At 44.7% G+C, this 20,688-nt stretch overlaps 1 protein-coding gene across 1 annotated transcript in view; it reads right to left on the reverse strand.

Annotated features, from left to right (window-relative positions):
- Positions 1 to 3,174: 3,174 nt before the first annotated feature.
- Positions 3,175 to 20,688, reverse strand: part of LOC311041362 (centrosomal protein of 112 kDa-like) — a gene marked incomplete at both ends in the record, with an annotated part of 91,953 nt that continues 74,439 nt past the window's right edge. The window contains 2 exons of the mRNA XM_084086275.1: positions 3,175 to 3,357; positions 14,771 to 14,878. Of these exons, the coding sequence (XP_083942401.1) occupies positions 3,175 to 3,357; positions 14,771 to 14,878 (291 nt within the window). The remainder of the gene's footprint in view (positions 3,358 to 14,770; positions 14,879 to 20,688) is intronic.

Here is a 20,688-nt window from a genome sequence, read left to right on the forward strand (position 1 = left end):
CAAATATCCAGGGTTTTGAGAGTTTGGGTAGTGTGTACTGTATCTGTGTATCAGTATGGGGGGGGACGTATCTTAGCAACAATGTAAGCGCTAAACTCTCATTGGTCGTGTCATGAGTAAATGAGCCAATGAGCTGCTGAGCAAACGTTCAGACGCCAGGATCTTAGTGCTGCCATGTCCGCTTATTTAACGCAACTTCTGGACAAGATTTGGCTTGTTTTTGGAGGTATGTTTCCTTATTTCTCTCACGAGACTTGGCAACACTGCTGACAGGCTGCACGGACACAGTGACAGCCTGCCACTTGCAACGTGTCGCACTGTGACACTGTTTTGAGCTTGTAGATCTGCTATTTTTTTGCATGTTTGGATTTGGACCAGCTGAAATCGATAATACATCAGTATTCCGATATTGACCTGCACCTTCAAGTGAAGGTGGGGGCCGCATGTGGCCCCCGGGGCCGCCAGTTGCCCATGTATGAGCTATGGCCCCGCCCCCAATACAGTTAACACATCCACCGCCAGAGGTTAATCTCATAATGTACTCACCAGTGCCAAGGTTTTATTGTTGTTTTTTGTTTTTTTCACGTCGCCATAGACCCCGTTAAAATCCTTAAGGATGTGCGATGCACTGTTTGTAAACATCGTGCACATGTCCCCGTGTCTACTAGTGCAGACCACGTGTCAAACGGGGCATCCATGTTGTAGTTAGAACGGTTTATGTTAAACAGTGATGACCGAGGAGAAAAAACTACAAGGGAGAAAATGGAGTATTAGTGTGCGCTTTAGAATGGAGGCCGACGGGAACGGCAAAACCGGATCGCAAATAGTTCCGTTTCCGGTGGTGTTACACTGAAAATGGTCCGTGTCGAAAATTGAAAAAAATATATATATATATCGAAAAAAAGGAAAAAGCACCCGGACCGTAGCGCTACGGTCTCGGCGCTTAACAGTTGGATTTAATGGACCGTAGGACTACGTTCTTGGTGTTTAATGTGTTAAGTGCACGTGAGAAGTTTGTTGCCATCCTGTCACGTGACAGACACGGCGTTCTCAGGAGGGTAAACTGCTTTGGTGACGCAACAACAAAAACGTTAAATAATTAAAAGTGGATTTTACTTCAAAGTGGAATAGGAAAATACCAAAAGTCATCTTTAATACATCATGGCTGCTGGTTGGTTGTGTCAGCTTCCTCTGCAGCCGTCTAACAGCGCTCACATCAACACGCCAACCCCCCCCCCCCCCCCCCCCCCCATTCTCTCTCTGTTCTAAGAGCTTTGTAGATCCCGTCCGTCAGTACGCTACGTCTTTCCACCGGGCCGCCAGGATGGAAAGTCTGAAGTCAACATAACATAACATAAGGCACAGCTGTGTGTGATCTGTGTGTGCTCAGTCAGAATGCAAGCAATGTGAGCAAACAGGAAGCAGCAGAATATCAGATCAATGTCGGAGGAGGAAGTTTGTTTTTCCTTCCGAGCTACCGCTCCCCAGATCTGGCGTTCGTCAGGCTGCACGTCACCTTGACATGATGGAACCACCGCACGATGTTATAACGTGGAAATGTGTTCACGTGTGAGACGACATTATCCACATGATCTAGTGGTGTGATGAAAATGTGAGCGCAAAGACCATGGTACAAAACATATATACTTTTCTATCATTTTTGCATTATGAAGCAATGTGTGGAACGTGAGGTGATTCCAGAATAAAAACAATAAAAAAACACATCATCATAGCAGCCAGTCTGGTTCATAACAGAAAGGGGGGGGGGGTGAAAATCGCTGATTTACAAGCTCACAATCATCATGATGCGTCATGATGGGATGCGGTGTTTGCATGTAGATGTGCTATTTTTGCTATGTTTCCACAAGTGCAAGCTGGGAGATCAGTTATTATCACTGAAAGTTTGCCCCATACATTATGGTTAACGCACATAAACACACACACACACACACGCACACGCGCACACACACACACACACACACACACACACACACACACACACACACACACACACACACACACACACACACACACACACACACACACACACACACACACACACACACACACACACACACACACACACACACACACACACACACACACACACACACAGTTTAAACAGGAGTCATTATTGAAATAAGAACGGTAAAATAAATGAGTTTCCGCTCATGGCGGGTGAGTCCCCTCATGGTTCTCCGGCACCATTCTGTGCCCACACACACGTTCTTGTCCAGAAAAAGAAATACACAACGTGGTCCCGTTCGGACCCCCGTCTCAGGCTAGTAGGAGGAGGCGGTGGTGTAGTGAACACATTCTCTCCATGCTGACATGGTCTATTGCAGCAGGACGCTTGAGGAGTCAAACACATGCCCGGTCGGGGGGCTGGTGGTGTGTCAAATGGCTTCCCACAGAGCTGTATGCTAGCTCACACTGAGGACAGAGATGGGACCCGCTCTGTCCTCTAAGGTGTCAAGGACTTCCGTCAGTGTCATACACTCATTAAGGCCGTCCATGCCGTTATAACAACGTTTAAAGTGTCTACTGCAGAGAGGGAGAGATGGCTGCCTGCAGTGAAAGCAGAACACCTCTAGGCTCTCTCTACAGCGGGGGTACAGGGAGCTCGACGCTTGGGACCACCGCTGATATGGTACCGGGGGGGGGCAAGGAAAATACAATGCAACCCAGGGTTATAGAATAAAAGAGGGATTTTCTTTCTCCTTCATCTGGTTACCTGTGGTTTTCCGCATTTTAAGACTTTTCTTTCCCTTCCGTGTGAAACCCGATAAATCTCACCTGAACATAACATTAGAAGTTAGAGCAGTGTTTTTTTTTTAAATAAAATTTCGTCTAACCTTAACTTCACTTTTCTTTTTCGGGATCGTCAGGCAAATTATTTTCCCCCGCGAATATGAGAACTGTTTTCATCAAATTAAGAAAAAAATTATAAACCCAACACCGCTAATTTATACCCTTCTGAGTACAAACACTCACATTCAAAACATCAATATCTACTTATCAGCAGGTATATAAAAAAACCCGCTGAGCGTTTGGAAACCCTAGGAAAAAACAACGTCAATTGTACAAAAAAAGAAAAGAAAAAAAGGTTGTCAGCAAGAGAGCGGGAGGGCGGGTCAACAGTATGTGTGTGTGTGTGTGTGCTGGACCCCCTACCTGGGCGTCCCTCCTCCTCCACTCCTGCGTGTGTTGCTGGTGCTGCTGCAGGACGTGTCGGGCCTGCCTCTCCAGAGAGCCCACCTCCCTCTGCCGCTCCGCCGCCAGCCCGTCCCGCTCCGCCCCGTGCTGCTGCTGCAGCCGCGCCATCTCCTGCTGCTGCTGCCCGCCACGCTCCACCAGCTACACACACACACACACACACACACACACACACACACACACACACACACACACACACACACACACACACACACACACACACACACACACACACACACACACACACACACACACGGCCGGATTAACCCCTTGAGACCTGAAGCCGATTCTACATGTCTCCTAAATCTCAACAGTTTTCTGAACAACCGTATGTTTCTATATCAGTGGTGCTCAATCTTTTTCATGTCAAGGACCCCCAAAATTATATGTATTTGACCGCGGACCCCCATCAAAATATGTTGTTCCAGGGACCCCCAGAAGCAAAGATTTGAGTTAAAAATGTTCGCTTTAAAAAAATATATATATTCAAAGATTTGCACACATTTTCACGATTTTTTTAAAATAGCCCAAAGTGTAAAATAATGCTTTTTAGTTCAAATCTAAAAATGACACAGTTCCAGGTCTTAATGGGTTAACCCCTTGTGGTGCCCAGTGCTGCGACCCGTTTCGGTGCCCCCCGGGACAGTTTTGTCAGGGGGGGTGGGGGTGGGGGGGTTGCGGCGGGGAAAATTGACGCTTCACCATCACGTTTCACAGTTTTTTAAGCGCTCCTTCTAAATGTCGGCGCTTTCCGGCAATAGTTCACTCTTCTCTCACTCTCTCCCCGCCGTTTGGTGCCCGGTCCCCCCCCCCGATGTCCGTCCGTCAGTCCATCCCGAGTCCCGTAACACCCAGACCGGACTGCCAGCCCGGGCCGTCCCGAATGAAACCTTTTTTACGGAGTGGGTAACTCTGACAGCGGTACAGATGGTCCCATACCACCGCTCTCAGAGTTAAGTGAAACCCTGAGTACACAGTGTAGATTGGGGTTCCAAAGAAGAAAAAACAGGGGGTCTGTGTGGCCAAATGCATATCAAAATATGGGGTCCTTGAATTGAAAAAAAAGAAGAAGGTTCCGAATAACTGCCGTGCATTCCATCCCGTCTTATCCCCCCGTTCCGTCCCGCACCAATTTGGCACCGAGGGTGGTGGTGAGGGTGGTTGGTTGGTGGTTGGTGGTGCGGTGGCGAAAAAAAAAAGGAAGCGAACGGATAAACTTTGTATCGTTTTCCTTCACGTGGCGACGACATAATGCGACGTGTTTACATCAGCCTTACCTCATGCTGCGTTACTCCCGGCCCCTCCTTTCATCCCTCCCCTCCTCTCCTCTCCTCTCTTTTCCTCCCCTCTCCTCTCCTCTCCTCTCTTTTCCTCCCCTCTCCTCTCCTCTCCTCTCCTCTCTTTTCCTCCCCTCTCCTCCCCTCTCCTCTCCTCTCCTCGGCCCTCAGTGTCCACATTGAATGGCATCCCGTACGCCACTGTGTTTGCGTTCAGGCATAATTAAGGAGCAAAGCTATAGCCTTGGTTCTCTGCGTGTGTGTATGCATGTATGTATGCAGCCTGGCATGGGGGGCTGTATGACTGAGCCATCTGTCTGCTGGTATAGCTGGTATACCCCCACACACAGTACCCCCAGATATACCCCCCCCCCCCCCCCCCCCACCAGTAAGTACCCCATGCTATGCATCTGACAGCCCTGGGAAAAGCAGCTTAACTCATTCAACCCGGGAAGGCATCTGTGTCATTTTAGATCTGAGCTATAACCATTAACTATTATTAAAACAAATAGCAGATATACTGTATACAAGCTCATAGCGCGACACAGAGTGCCACACTTGTAGATCTGCTATTTTTGGGGGGAAAAATGCATATGTGTGCAAATCTTTGAATATGTGTATTATTTTCAAGCAAATATTTTTTAACTCAAGTCTCTGCTTATGGAGGTCCCTGGAACAAAATATGTTACAAATGTTCACTTTAAAAACATATATATATATAAAAAATTGCACACATTTTCACGATTTTTCAAAACAAATGCAGATATACAACTCATAGCGCGCTATGGCCTTGTATATCTGCTATTTTTGGATAGCCAAATAAATAATAAAAGTGACACAGATGTGTTTCCGGTTTGAATGGGTTAAAAAAAGCCTGATTCATCATACCACGGGGAAAAAAAAGAAACTGCAGACGTTCAAGCTCACAACGCGTCGCGGATGCGACGCGTTGTGAGCTTGTATGTCGGCAGTTTCTTTTTTCCCAGCGTTATAGGGTGAAAGCCTGCGATCGTCACTACAGGAGCGGCAAACTTTGAGGATATAAGAAAAGGGAGGATATTTAAGCAGAGTGGAGGAACAACCAGAGAAGAGAAAAAAGAAAGTGCTCAATTGTGCCTCTCTCTCTCTCTCTCTCTCTCTTTTTTTTTTGACCTGTAATCCTATTTGCTATGGCAGGCGGACTGACTGACGTGGAATATTACAGATGCAAGGGGATTCATTCAGAACACATATCAGAATTGCTGGTTTATGAATCGATAGCGTTGTCTGTCTGTCTGTCTGTCTATCTGTCTGCTGCTTTTACAGTTCCACAGGATGAGAGGCGTATAGAGCTGCTTAAATGGTAGTAATGTGTAATGATGAGTGAGGTGGTACTGCAGAAAGAGACCCCCGTCCGTCCGTCCCCCCGTCAACGGCAATGCTAAGCTAACTATAACACAACTTACTGGAGTTACAGTACAGCCAGTTACTGTATACTGACACAGAGAGAGAGAGAGAGAGAGAGAGAGAGAGGAAAACAAACACTACTAATGGATTTTAATCACGCTGTCGGCCATATCCCGACGCGCACGCTCACACACACACACACACACACACACGAACACACACACACACACACACACACACACACACACACACACACACACACACACACACACACACACACACACACACACACACACACACACACACACACACACACACACACACACACACACACACACACAGTGTAAGCCAGGGTCACCTGCTGTGAGGTGAGCCGTGGGCAGCCCCCCCCCCGCCCCCCCCCCCCCCCTACAAGACCAAAGTCTTTCCCAGGCTCCGGTCGGCAGTTAGTTCCCACTCCCCCATGGCGGGGGTACCAGTGACCCCCATCTCCTCCGTCCCACCGCGCTATGTGCCCCCCCCACCCCCCCCACAGCCTAGCCGGAGCCCTGACAGGCCAGTGGTGGGGCCCCCATGCATGCAGCAGGAGCCCCTCCTTTTTCCCCTTTAGCGCTTTGAAGCTAATCCCCCCGGCCCACCACATTGTGGCCCCTGACGGCACCCTACCTGTGCGGTGTGGCAGAGGGAAGCGTCCCGTACCAAAATAATGGACCGTCTTTACGCCCCGGGGTCTGTATGTAACTCTGGGAGACTACATACAGCGTGCCAATGGAACCATGTGCACACTCTCAGAGTTAACCCATGAAGACCTGAAGCCGTCTAATAAATCCCAACAATATTCTGAAAAACGTATGTTTCTATATCAGTGGTGCTCAATCTTTTTCATGTCAAGGACCCCTAAAATGATATGCATTTGGCCGCCGACCTCTATCTCAAAATACTTTGTTCCAGGGACCCCCAGAAGCAAAGATTTGAGTTTAAAAATGTTCGCTTTAAAATAATATATATATTCAAAGATTTGCACACATTTTCACGATTTTTCAAAAATAGCAGATCTGCAAGCTCATAGCGCGGCACTCGGTGCCGCGCTATGAGCTTGCAGATCTGCTATTTTTGAATAGCCCAAAGTGTAAAATAATGCTTTTTTTTAGCTCAAATCTAAACATGACACAGATGCGTCCCAGGTCTCAATGAGTTAAATAAACCGGTGTTTCTCAAACCTTTTCATGTCAACGATCCCCGTACTCAGTGCTTATTATATTAGAAGAAATTAAGAAATAGACCCTCTTGGAGTCACAGACCCGTTTAGGGTCCGTTCGGGGACTGACCACTGTTGGCCCCCCGGACCAGACGATGAGAAGCCCCACAGTGGTCCAGAGAGCCCCGTCCCGCCCCGACCCTGGCCAGGGGTCACGGGCGAGAACGTGACGCCTCCTCCTCCCCTCGGACTATGGAAGATTTCCTAAATACTAACTAAATTGGACGGTATGTGGAATGACGGCTGAACGGAAATTGTGTAATTTTCGCTTTGCTGTAGCTCTGTGTTTGCCGTTTTCTCTCTCACACACACACACACACACACACACACACACACACACACACACACACACACACAAAAGTCATGTTTCCAGTAAATAAACGGACGACGTTACAAAGTCGCATAAATTGAGGACAAACAAACATTGAGGATTTCACTGTGATTTCTTGAATCACAGTTCCACTCACAGACACGATGTCATGGACAAAAACACCAGCTCCCCCAGAGAGAAGCATCCATACAAGGCGCTGGTTCTCATCGGCCGGTCAACAGGGGTCAGTCACCTGGGGTCCACAAATGGACCCTTATGCGGGTCTGTGTAACTCTGAGAGTGTGTACGAAACGTATCCGTTTGGGTTCCGTTTCATATACACTCTCAAGAGTTACGTATAAACTGCGGATCAGTGAGTGGATCCCGCAGGACAGGACGGGATCCCGACAGATTAAAGTCCTCAGCAGGTGTGCAGCAGTTCATAAAAATAAAAAAAATTAACAATAGTAAGCTCGACGGCCCGGATCACTGGCGTTGCCGTCCGGGCACCTATAGGCTAGGCAATGCAGCCTCACAGCGTGTCGCGGGTTCGAATCCCGATCCCGACAAGCCAAGCTGCGTGTCACTCATGTCTCTCTCTCCTCCATATCCTGTCAGTCTACTATACTATCAATAAAGGCAGAAAAAGCGAAAAGAAATATAAAAAAAAATAAAAAAACACAAGCGCAGCTATTTCCACGCCTTTTCTTTTCCACCACAAAGTTTTTTATGATAAAGTGTGAAATAGGGCTCAAAGCGGTTAATCACAATGAATAGAGTAAAGTAATGGATAAAAGCCCCCACACCACAGCAGGAGAGCTGGAACGTGCAGAGATGAGATGGAAGGGGGGGTGGGGGGGGCTTGGCTCTTAGCGTACTGTTAGCTCTCGAGTCCCCCCCTGGGTTCATTTAACTCAAAATAGACCCAACGGTACCCTGAACGGGTCCATTATTATGTCTCCACTCACACACATAATGCGAGGCAAAAAAAAATGAAAAGAAAAAAAAACTAGATCCACAGACGGAGAAAAGTATCTGGACGGACGGACGGACCGCATCACACTCCCAGCCCCAGCGTCCTGTCTTAAGAAGAGAGTTCCACACAGCTGGAGACGCTCTGGATACCGCTTTGCTCCGCGGCGGGGGGCTAGCAGCGTATATATACCGACCCCGCTAGCATTACGGTTAGCTTGAGTCTCAAGCCGCGAGAGAGAGAGGAGGATGAAGAGGTGGAACATGAAAAAAAGAAAACATACATCCAAGTAGAAGTGGGGAATAGAAGTAAAAGAACAAGAAAAAAAAAACCCGGCGGACAGGAAGAGGAGAAGATGATGGAGCGGAGCAGAGAGGAGAGCCTGGCTGTGACATCATGCGGCGGCGTGTGGAGTGAAGGATGCTGGGTGCTGCGGTTCTTAAAGGGAGACCGACTGGTGAGGCTTGGTTAAGAGAGCCCAGCGTGGTGCCAACCGCACGGAGCGGGCCCGGCGCGTTAGTGCACAGCATGTGGGCCTCTCTCTCTCTGTGTGTGTGTGTGTGTGTGTGTGTGTGTGTGTGTGTGTGTGTGTGTGTGTGTGTGTGTGTGTGTGTGTGTGTGTGTGTGTTATACACTACAGGACAGTGATGAGGAGAAGGAGGAGGAGGAGGAAAAAAGGCCTTGTTTGGTCTCAGCAGGGGAGTCTGTCTGGGCCAGTGTGAAGAGAGAGAGAGAGAGAGAGAGAGAGAGAGAGAGAGAGAGAGAGAGAGAGAGAGGGGGGGGGCAGGAGGTAGAGAGGGGGAGACAGGGAGAAAGAGAGTGAAGGAATGATGGATAGATGGATGGATGAGAGTCTTTATGTGGTGTTTTTGCATGCCGTCACTTTCAGGCAGAAACCGTGTTTCTCCATATATCTAAACGTTTTAATGTTTGTGTCATAAAGAATGCTGTATAGGCTACTCTGTACAACGGGGCTCACAACGCGTCACATCTCCACACATTGGTTACAGTGGTTACATGTATCTGTCTAAATGTATTAACCCACTCAATACGTCTCTGTCATTTAACATTTATTTTGGCTATTTAAAAATAGCAGATAGCGCTTTCTTTTTTGAGCTTGTAGATCTGCTATGTTTGAAAATCGTGAAAATGTGTGCAAATAATTGAATATAATATATGTTTTAAAGTGAACATGTGTAAAATATTTTTGCCATGGATCCCATCCTCCCCCCGAAGCAAAGCTTTGAGTTACAAATGTTTGCTTAAAAAACGTATACATTCAAAGATTTTCACAAAATAATGTTCAAGATTTTTTCAAAAATAGCAGATCTACAAGCTCATATAGTAGATCTGCTATTTTTTAAAAGCCAAATAAATGTAAAATGACAGAGATTGAATGGGTTAACCAGAGCTTGTGACTACATTGGAAACACAGGTTCCTGTTTTACCACGGGTCAGGGTCAGAGGTCACCAGATAATCATGACCCTGACCACACACACCAGACGTTTGACCTCCTCTACGTCAGTTCAAGGTCAAGGAGCAGAGAGGAGGAGGAGGAGGAGGAGGGGCCTGGAGGGCTGGCATGACGTCCGACCGCTAAGAGGGTCAGGAGGGGAACAACTCCTTCATACATGGTTCCACTTTTAAAGACTCATTGAAGCCGCCGGCGTGGAATGTTCCTTTGTGAACGACTGAATGGACAAACTTGACCCCCGTGACCCCACTGACACCAATCTCTACCACCGTGCGCACACACGCGCACGCAGACACACACACACACACACACACACACACACACGAAAGCATGGGTGAACGTGTACACAAAAGGGGTAGTACACACACTTTCACGTACACACACAGAAACTAATGAATACACACCAGCACACACAAGCATATTAGTGTCATTGAGTAAGACACTTGAGCAAGCTGCCCCCGATGAGCATGTTGGTGCCTTGCATGGTTTCCTCTGCTGTCGGTGTGTGTGTGTGTGTGTGTGTGTGTGTGTGTGTGTGTGTGTGTGTGTGTGTGTGTGTGTGTGTGTGTGTGTGTATGAATGGGGGAATATACTGTACTGCACGTTAAAGCGCTTAGGATAAAGGCACTAAATAAATGCACCATTTACCATAAGTACAGGTGGAGTGGGCACTTAAACATTGACATGTTAACTTGCCAATCTTTTCCCCAAAAACCTAAAACAATATAGAATAAATATATGTTTTGCTAAATGGTCAGAAATAATGTAAAGTATATGTGATTTGAACATCCATGGACACATATATTTCTCTTGTTGTGAGGACCAGGATTCTACACACGCAAGTGTGCACGCGCACACACACACACACACACACACACACGCACACACACACACACACACACACACACACACACACACACACACACACACACACACACACACACACACACAGCTATCACAAAAGCACAGAAACGGAGCATCCCCATCAGACATCATTCAGTGGCTTCATCTCCAAGAGAAAGGCTTGGACACGCTCAACAAACCAACCTGTGTGTTTTAGTGTTCAAACTGGACTCTGTTCAGACCACATTCATATACCGTAGCTACAGGCTTATGATCTACACACGGAAAAACACTCTTTCAATGCATCTCTGATTGCTTTTCCCCTACTTTTTTTCTCCCTCTTTTTTCCTTTAACATGAAACAGAATGTGTGAGCATGTGAGGAGAGGCGGTCCGCTGAGCACGGTTAACCCATTAAGACCCGGAACGCATCTGTGTCTAAAAAGCATTATTTTTACACTTTTGCCTATTCAAAAATAGCAGATCTACAAGCTCATAGCGCGGCACCGAGTGCCGCGCTATGCGCTTGTATATCTGCTATTTTTGAAAAATCGTGAAAATGTGTGCAAATCTTTGAATATATATATATATATTTAAAGCAAACATTTTTAACTCAAATCTTTGCTTTTGGGACCCCAGGAACAAAATATTTTGAGTTGGGGGTCCGTGGCCAAATACATATCATTTTGGGGGTCCTTGACATGAAAAAGATTGAGCACCACTGATATAGAAACATACGTTTTTTTTCAGAATACTGTTGGGATTTAGATGTAGAATCGGCTTCAGGTCTTAATGGGTTAAGAGTCTTGAAAAGAATGCGGCAATTGTGGCAGAAGGACAAGAACAAAACAAACACACCAACAAACAAAAAAACACCTTGAATATCGTTGAAAGAAAAAGGTAGAAATCCCACCTGGAACAATTCAATACACATTTCTTTCCCCCTATGAATGTGATTATGAGAACAAACACAACTGTTTTCAACCGTGGACCAAACCCCCCCGCTCCCCCCATCTCCATCTCCGCCCGCCGCAATCAACCGACTACAGCAATTGACACGCAAGTTGAACGCATGGATTAAAACTAAATTAAATCTGACTGAATAGATTTTTTTGATAGGCCAGGTTGCATTATGTGATTTGTGAGACAACAGTTTTCACTGTTTCCTGAACAATCAACCCATTGAGACCTGAAGCCGATTCTACTCCTAAATCCCAACTGTTTTCTGAAAAACGTAGGTTTCTTTTTTCGTGTCAAGGACCCCCACAATTATATGTATTTGGCCGCCGATCCCCATCCAAATATTTTGTTCCAGGGACCCCCCAGAAGCAAAGATTTGAGTTAAAAATGTTTGCTTTAAAAATATATATTCAAAGATTTGCACACATTTTCACAAATTTTCAAAAATAGCAGATCTACAAGCTCGTAGCGCGGCACTCGGTGCCGCGCTACGAGCTTGTAGATCTGCTATTTTTTAATAGCCCAAAGTGTAAAATAATGCTTTTTAGCTCAAATCTAAAAATGACACAGTTCCTGGTCTTAATGGGTTAACACAATATGATGTTTTAGTAATATTGTTCCTGCTGTTCCACATACTGCCAACCAGGTGAAGCAATCACAGACTGAAAATAGTCTGCAGTCTACAAGCTCACAAACTCATTGAGAAGCTTGTAGATCGTCTTTTCTCGATTGCCAGCACGTCTTCTATCATGGAAGCATTGTTGTGCAATGCTTCCATGATAGAAGACATGCTGGCAATGGAAAATAGCCGAAGACATGCTGTGGCTTCTATGGAACCCAAATGATTGAAATCAGTCGTAGCGACTGAGAACTTGAATCCGTGAGAAATGATCTGGTTCTGCTCGTTGTGAGGCAGGTTGAGCTGTCGTCAGGGTTTGGAATGGAAATGCAGCAAAGATTATGTTACGCTAGTTAAGGCTGTGATATGTCAACACTTTACCCTTATATAAGTGACTCAGGCATCGTCTATTTAAAGGGATTGAAGTCAACATTAAGCATAATTTTAAGAATATTTATATATACAGGGGTGCACATAACTGGTGCGCAGGTGCGCATGCGCACCCAAAATAAATAATGCGCACCATATCAGACGACGCGAGGCGCTTTTGCGTACCAACAGCTGGGACAGGAATTTCCAAGCTTTTATTTTTTAGCCAAACTAAAAAATAAAAGCCTAGAGATCGAGGCTAGGAATTTACGTCCTGAAGCCACAGTCACACAATCACGCTAAAGCACGCGTCGGACCCATGTACAGCCATTAGGCGCAGGGGGACGCATGCTGTGATTGTGTGAGTGTTGCCTCGCATCCTAACACACAGACAGGCTGCGACTCGAAGCTCGCTGCACGCAGCGGCTGTTAGAGCCACTCGTCACTGATGATGAACACATCGTAGTGGTGCAAAATATGCCGTGAACGTCCCAATCTAGCGGATAAAAGCAGCGCAGCACAGGGCACCAACCTTGGGGGGTTCACTATACGGCGTGAGTAAAAAAAAAACGGCGAAAATCGGCGGAATTTGGAAGCAGAGCGCCCATTTTTCTCGCGCAGGGAGTGGAGGGGCGGTGTTTGACAATAGTTTTTTTTCTTTTTTTTATCTCTGAACTTGCCTACAATCCCTTTAAAAAAAAAAGTGCCTGCTGGCTTGTACCATATAGATAGCATACTGTACTGTATAGATTGGTTAAAATAACGTATTCATTACAACGGTGGTTCTCAAACTGTATCGTGCCAAGGACCCCCACAATGATATGTATTTGGCCGCGGCCCCCCCTCTGAAAATGTTTTGTGCCAGGGACCCCCCAGAAGAGAAGATTTTTAGTTAGAAAAAATCTATATAATTCAAAAGGATTTTTCAAAAAGGTTTCTAAAACAGCAGATGTACAAGCTCACAGCGCGGCACAAAGTGATGCGCTGTGAGCTTGCAGATCTGCTATTTTTAAACAGCCACGGTAGCAATTTCTGCTGGGGACCCCCTAGAACCCCTCCAAGGACCCCTGGGGATCCTCAGGGCCCCACTTTGTGAACCAATGCATTATACAAAACCTCACACATTGCAATTGTTGTGAAGAGACAATGAAAATGTCAAAACTCTAAAACCAACCTGATAAAACCTGATACATAACAAGAGACACAACGTACACCATGCCTTCAAGACGCCCGTCCAAATCCAATCAGAGCGTTTTCCACTTATAATATCCATCCCCCCCGTGAGTTAACCCATTGAGACCTGAAGCCGATTCTACATGTCTCCTAAATCTCAACAGTATTCTGAAAAACCTATGTTTCTATATCAGTGGTGCTCAATCTTTTTCACGTCAAGGACCCCCAAAATTATATGTATTTGGCCGAGGACCCCCATCAAAATATCGTGTTCCAGGGACCCCCAGAAGCAAAGATTTGAGTTAAAAAATGTTCGCTTTAAAAAGATATATATTGAAGGATTTGCACACATTTTCACGATTTTTCAAAAATAGCAGATCTACAAGCTCATAGCGCGGCACTCGGTGCCGCGCTATGAGCTTGTATATCTGCTATTTTTGAATAGCCAAAGTGTAAAATAATGATTTTTAGCTCAAATCTAAAAATGATACAGTTCCAGGTCTTAATGGGTTAATTGAATCAGACCGCCGTCCTATCAACACGCTGGCTTTTCAACGAGGAGGGGACAGAGTTTATAGGTTCCTAATCAGAAGGAGAGTGATGGAGACGTGGGGGCGATAAAGGGGGGGCCTTGTTGTATTGGAGCATGCAGATTGCATTTAGAGGTGTCATTTCTTTTTACGGAGACCCCAATCTAGGCTCAATTCAAAGCGTGTCCCCTTATCGTGAGGAATTAATCATGTGGAACGGAGGAGGAGAAATAACCGTTTCCAAATGGATGTCATGAGGCCCCCGCGGCCTGACAGACAGAGAGACAGACAGACAGACAGACAGACAGACAGACAGACAGACAGACAGACAGACAGACAGACAGACACACAGACACACAGACAGACAGACACCCGCACAGACCTGCTGCTCGTATCTGTGTCGGAGCTCGTCCAGCTGCAGGTTGAACTCCTGGGCCTGTTTCTCTCTGAGGGACTTGGAGCGGATCAGGTCCTCTTCAACTCTTTCCATCTGGAGAAGGGAGACAGGAGACACTTTACTTTAACTTTGTTTTTACACAATGGCTGACGTGGGCAGAGCCTCCAAATCAGTGTTGATTTTGACAGCAAATTTTGATTTAGTTTTAGTCATAGTCTTTTGAATAAAATTCCATTTAGTTTTAGTCATATTTTAGTCATCTGACATGTTTTACTTTTCGTCTAGTTTCAGTCGACTAAATCTACAGTTAATTTAGTCGACTAAAATGTATGTTGGCGGTGCCTTGATGACGTCATAACGTCTGATCTTACACTTGGTTGCATGCTGAAAATAGCTGATCTACAAGCCCACAACGTGTCGCAGCTTGTAGATCTGCTATTTTCAGAGCGCAACACCCACGTGCAACCAAACATAAAATGACTTGTCTTTTAGTTCTACTGGATCTCTTCTCCACTAGTCCCTCACTAACATTGTAGTCTAGTTTTTATTTCTTGATGAAATTGTCAATATATTTATATATATTTAGTTTTTATATAGTTTTCGTCAGTGAAAAAAGGTAGTCGCCGAACATTTTTCGTCATAGTTTTAGTCAACGAAATCAACACTGGCGATTTACAGTAAGCGAGGACGACACAAGGTTATACATCAATATCCTAATGCTGCAGGGTCGTCGAGCCAAGGTTAAGTGCTACGGGCTGAGGTGGAGTGTGAAGAGGTGAGTCTTCAGATTACGGTGGAAGATTAGGAGTGAGTCTGCAGTTCTAAGTGCAACGGGGAGTTCATTTCCATAGTTTGGGAGCCAGAAGGGAGAAGAGCCTGGGACGTGTTGCAGCTTTGTCCCTGACGTTTTAGCCAAGGTTCTGACACAGTATTGTATACAGCCAGCGCTGGAACCAGTGGTTTCAGCACCTGGATCTGACTCTCTCCAACGCACTGTGGGAGATTTGTCACCGAGGTTCACGGATGTCCTCCAGGTTGTGTTTATTATGCATGGAGGGATTACACAGGTTTCTTAGAACTGCTGGAGGGTTGGCTCATTATGCAGTGATGGAAGAAGTAGTTATATATTTTTTTTCTAAGGCAAACGTATCAATACCATCAGGTAGAAACAGTCTGTTACAAGTACAAGTTCGGTATTCAAAATTTACTTGAGTAAAAGTACAAAAGTATTGGCACCAACACTTAAAGTAGAAAAGTAAAAGTACGTGTTATGCAGAAGGTTTGTAGATCTGCTATTTTCAAATTGCAAAAGTGTATAGGGCTGAAGTGGTTTTGCAATAATAATCCAAATCTACAAAGTAACTAAAGTTTTCAAATAATTATAGTAAAAGTACAATATTTGCCTTTGAGATGTAGTGGAGTAGAAGTAAAATTATTGGAAATTGGTACTCCAATAAAGTAATAAATACCTCAAAATGGTACTTGAGTACATGTACTTACTTACTTTACACCACTACTCGTATGACTAGTACCTCCTAACCTCCTCAGCCGAAAAGAACATCTCTCTTCTAAACTATGGCTGCTTGTAGCTGCCGGCAGAAAGAAGCCTTTTGGATCGAACGCAGAAAACAAAACCTAAATATATCACGCCCACTTTGTCGCCCACGTGTGACCGATCACATGTTCCGTCCAAACGTTCTTTGGCTGTTTAGAACACCTCGGAAGGTGCAAGAACATCCAAACTTTGTTCTGAGAGACATGTGCCAAAGCTTTCTTATTGTCTCCGCCAGGCCGAAGGCATGGCGAGAGAGTATGTTTTACCCTCCGTCCGTCCGTGTGTCCGTGTGTCCGTGTGTGTGTGTGTGTGTGTCCTGTCTGTGTGTTAGCAGCTAATCTCTGGCACCGTTGGCCCGGTCGCTGCGATACTGTGCACACACACTCCCTGGATGCCAATTCAGAACCTCTGCCTGATTTTTTTTCACATGGGCCTGTTATAGCCCCACCAGGAGGCCGATTTGTGCAAAACCTATTTTTTTAAATTACTCCTACAGATTGTATCCAAACGTCATGCAAATCGGTACACAGTATCTCTATAGTCATGTGATCAACACGGATCTGTCCGATTTCCCATATTCCATCCTCATTGGCTAAGGTTTGCTTCCAAAATGTGCAGGATTGGTCCGTTTTGAACAAAATGCCTCAAATCATGAACGCAGCTTGCGATTTCCGTGAAATTTCACACACACATTCCCAATAGGCCAAGGAAGAAATGCCACCCTTTTTCACATTGGCCTGTTATAGCGCCACCAGCAGCTCTAATTTAGCAAAACACATTTTTGGAACAAAATGCCTCAAATCATGAATGCAGTGTCCGATTGAAGAATAAATGGCACCCTTTTCACATTGGCCTATTATAGCGCCACCAGGAGGCCACAATATCGTACCTGACCTGGCGGAGACCTGTGCTCCGAGGAGCACTTTCTCTCGTTGCCTATCTATCTGCAGAGGTGTGCTGGGCCCCTAATTCAGCCTGGGAATCTCAGATAGAGAGGCCCCTAAGCTAGATTGTTTTTGCCTCCGGCCACACGGCGAGGTCCCAAATACTAACCGATGAGCAATATATATATATATATATATATATATTTATAATAAAAATATACAATGATGAAATATACAATAATGATAAAATACTGGAGGTAATGGAATTTAGTAGCAGCTTCAACAATGTGCAGGTAATGTGCAGAATATACAATCGCTAATCAATAGCAGCAGTGCTCAATCAAATGCCCAAGAGGAGTCAAGCAATAATTATTGCCATACTGTAGATCAGTGGTTCTCAAACTTTTTCATGTCAACGACCCCCAAAATGATATAAATTTGGCCGCGGACCCCCATCTCAAATATTTTGTGCCAGGGACCCCCAGAAGCAAAGATTTGTGTTAAAATGTTCGCTGTAAAATAAATATATTCAAAGATTTGTGCGAATCTTCAAGATTTTTCAAAAATAGCAGATCTACAAACTCATAGCGCGGCACTCGGTGCCGCGCTATGAGCTTGTATATCTTGCTATTTTTGATTAGCAAAAGTATAAAAGGTTACAATTATTGTGACGCTATATTCACACATTTTGCTGGGGACCCCCTGGAACCCCCTCACCCCCATGGAGAACCAACTTTGAGAACCAATGCTGTAGATAACATATACTGTAGTTGCAACACACCAACAACATGCAGTTTGCAGTTTAAAGTTCTTCAGATACAAGCAACCATTCTGAACTATTTTGTGATAGAAACCATGTTTTACTTTAATTGGCAGAGAGCCTCCATTCACAACGTGATGCGAAAAAACAAATAAACTGTTTGCAAAAAGTACAGAGGTCCAGTTATACAATGATGCTAAAAGGAAGACAGCGAAATTATGCACAATTCCTATGGCTTTGTGTGAAGATTTTCAAGTTTTCTCTCAGTTGCGATGTAACAGAGCTCTAGTTTAATGTGCTGTGGGTCCAAAGGACCCTGCTCTCCATTATGACCCGTCCACCGAACGCCTCCGCTCGGCTAAACTATACGCTAACCGCCGGGCTAAACCAAACTGAAGCTAATCAGCCCACGTGCGCCTTCAGGAACTTACAACGGAACCTCCCTCAACGGCCGCCTCGCCGTCAATAAAAGCACACACACACACACACACACACACACACACACACACACACACACGTGCACGCGCACACACACACACACACACACACACACACACACACACACACACACACACACACACACACACACACACACACACACACACACACACACACACACACACACACACACACACACACACGAGCGAACACGGAAAGTGTTTAACGAGGAGCCCGTAGCCAAGCTAACTTAACCCATTTAGACCGGGAAAGGATTTTTTAGATTCCTTTGGCTATTCAACAATAGCAGATATACAAGCTCATACATAGAAGCTTGTAAAATAAGAAATTAAGAAAACCAAGGAGCACATTTATAAAATCAGCACCGATTCAAGCTACGAGCTTGTAGATCTGCTATTTTTGAAACGTCGTGAACATTTGTGCAAATCTTAGAATATATATATATTTTTAAAGCGATCATTTTTAACTCAAATGCTTCTGTGGGATTCTACAAATGTCTTCTAAATCCTAAAAAAAACTATGCTTCTATATCAGTGGTCCTCAAACTTTTTCATGTCAAGGACCCCCAAAACTATATGTATTTGGACCCCCCATCTCAAAATATTTAGTTCCAGGGACCCCCACAGAAGCAAAGATTTGAGTTAAAAATATTTAAAGAAAAGTAGAAACAAATATATATTCAACGATTTGCACACATTTTCACAACTTTTTCAAAAAAAATGCAGATCTACAAGCTCATAGCGTGGCACTCGGTGCCGCGCTATGAGCTTGTAGATTTGCTATTTTTTGGGGGGAAAAAGTTGTTACACAGATGTGTTCCCGGTCTGAATGGGTTAACTTATAAGAACTCTTATAAGAAGCGAGTCAGAAGTTTACAGGCGAGCAGCGTGATTATTGATCAGCCAGCTCTTCTTCCCAATCAGCGTGCCCCCCCCTCACCACCCACCCACGCGGCCGGGGTGTGCCCAACATACTAATTGCCCGAGTGCTTTGGCCTCAACATGCTGTTGTTACAGAGAGCCACGCTCGGTCAGCGCACGTGGACGAGAGACAGAGAGAGAGAGAGAGAGAGAGAGATAGAGAGAGAGAGAGAGAGAGAGAGAGAGAGAGAGAGAGAGTGCGCAATTGATTGACTATAATAACAAATTATTTTCTATGTATTTGCAGCATCTGTTTTAAATGAGAGGAAAGATGTCTTAGGGGCCTGATTGTTACTTTCCGTGAGTTTTAATGATACGGTTGCTGTCAGGCAGACAAATTAATACCCTAATTCATCATATTACAATGTAAAAAAAAAAAAAAAAAAAAAATATATATATATATATATATATATATATATATATATATATATATATATATATATATATATATATATATATACAAGATCTACAAGCTCACAACGTGTGGCAATGTGACACATTGTGAGCTTGCAGATCTGCTATTTTTTGCTATGTTTTGAAGATGTTTTTTAACCCATTCAATCCCTGAACACATCTGTGTCATTTTTTATTTCTTTGGCTATTCAAAAAATAGCAGATCTACAAGCTTGTAGATCTGCTATTTTTGAAAAATCTTGACAATTTGTGCAAATCTGACTATATATAATTTTTAAAGCGAACATTTGTAAACTATTTTGGTCCAGGGACCTCCCAGAAGCAAAGATTTGAGTTACAAATGTTCGCTTTAAAACATATACCGGTATATGCATTCAAAGATTTGTCTAAACTAGCAGATATACAAGCTCATAGCGCGGCACTCGGTGCCACGCTATGAGCTTGTATATCTGCTATTTTTGGATAGCCAAATAAATCTAAAATGACAGTGATGTGTTCCTGGATTGAATGGGTTGAGTGAAGGAGGTTAAGTGTGCCTGTGAGTTCATATAAATATTGAAAAGTATTAACCAGAGCTTGTGACTAAATCGTAACTACATTGGATCCACTGGAGCATAGTTTATTATTTTCCATTTGCTGTAACAGTAACTAGTTATGGACACACACGTTTTCCACCTGACAGATATGAGATGTATTATGATGATAACTGGCAGCGTTGTGTTTGCGTGAGAGAGACAAAAAGCTGCCTGATGCCAAACACCTGAATGGATGGAAACACTGTACTGTACTATGTCTAAAGGTGATACTACACACATGGCCCTATGGAGATAATCATTATAGAGAGGGAGGGGGGAGAGAGGGAGGGGGGAGAGAGAGAGAGAGAGAGAGAGAGAGCGAGAGAGAAATAAAGA

Source organism: Gymnoscopelus microlampas, assembly GCF_963454915.1.
Source record: "Gymnoscopelus microlampas genome assembly, contig: SCAFFOLD_91, whole genome shotgun sequence".
NCBI classification, from domain to species: domain Eukaryota; kingdom Metazoa; phylum Chordata; class Actinopteri; order Myctophiformes; family Myctophidae; genus Gymnoscopelus; species Gymnoscopelus microlampas.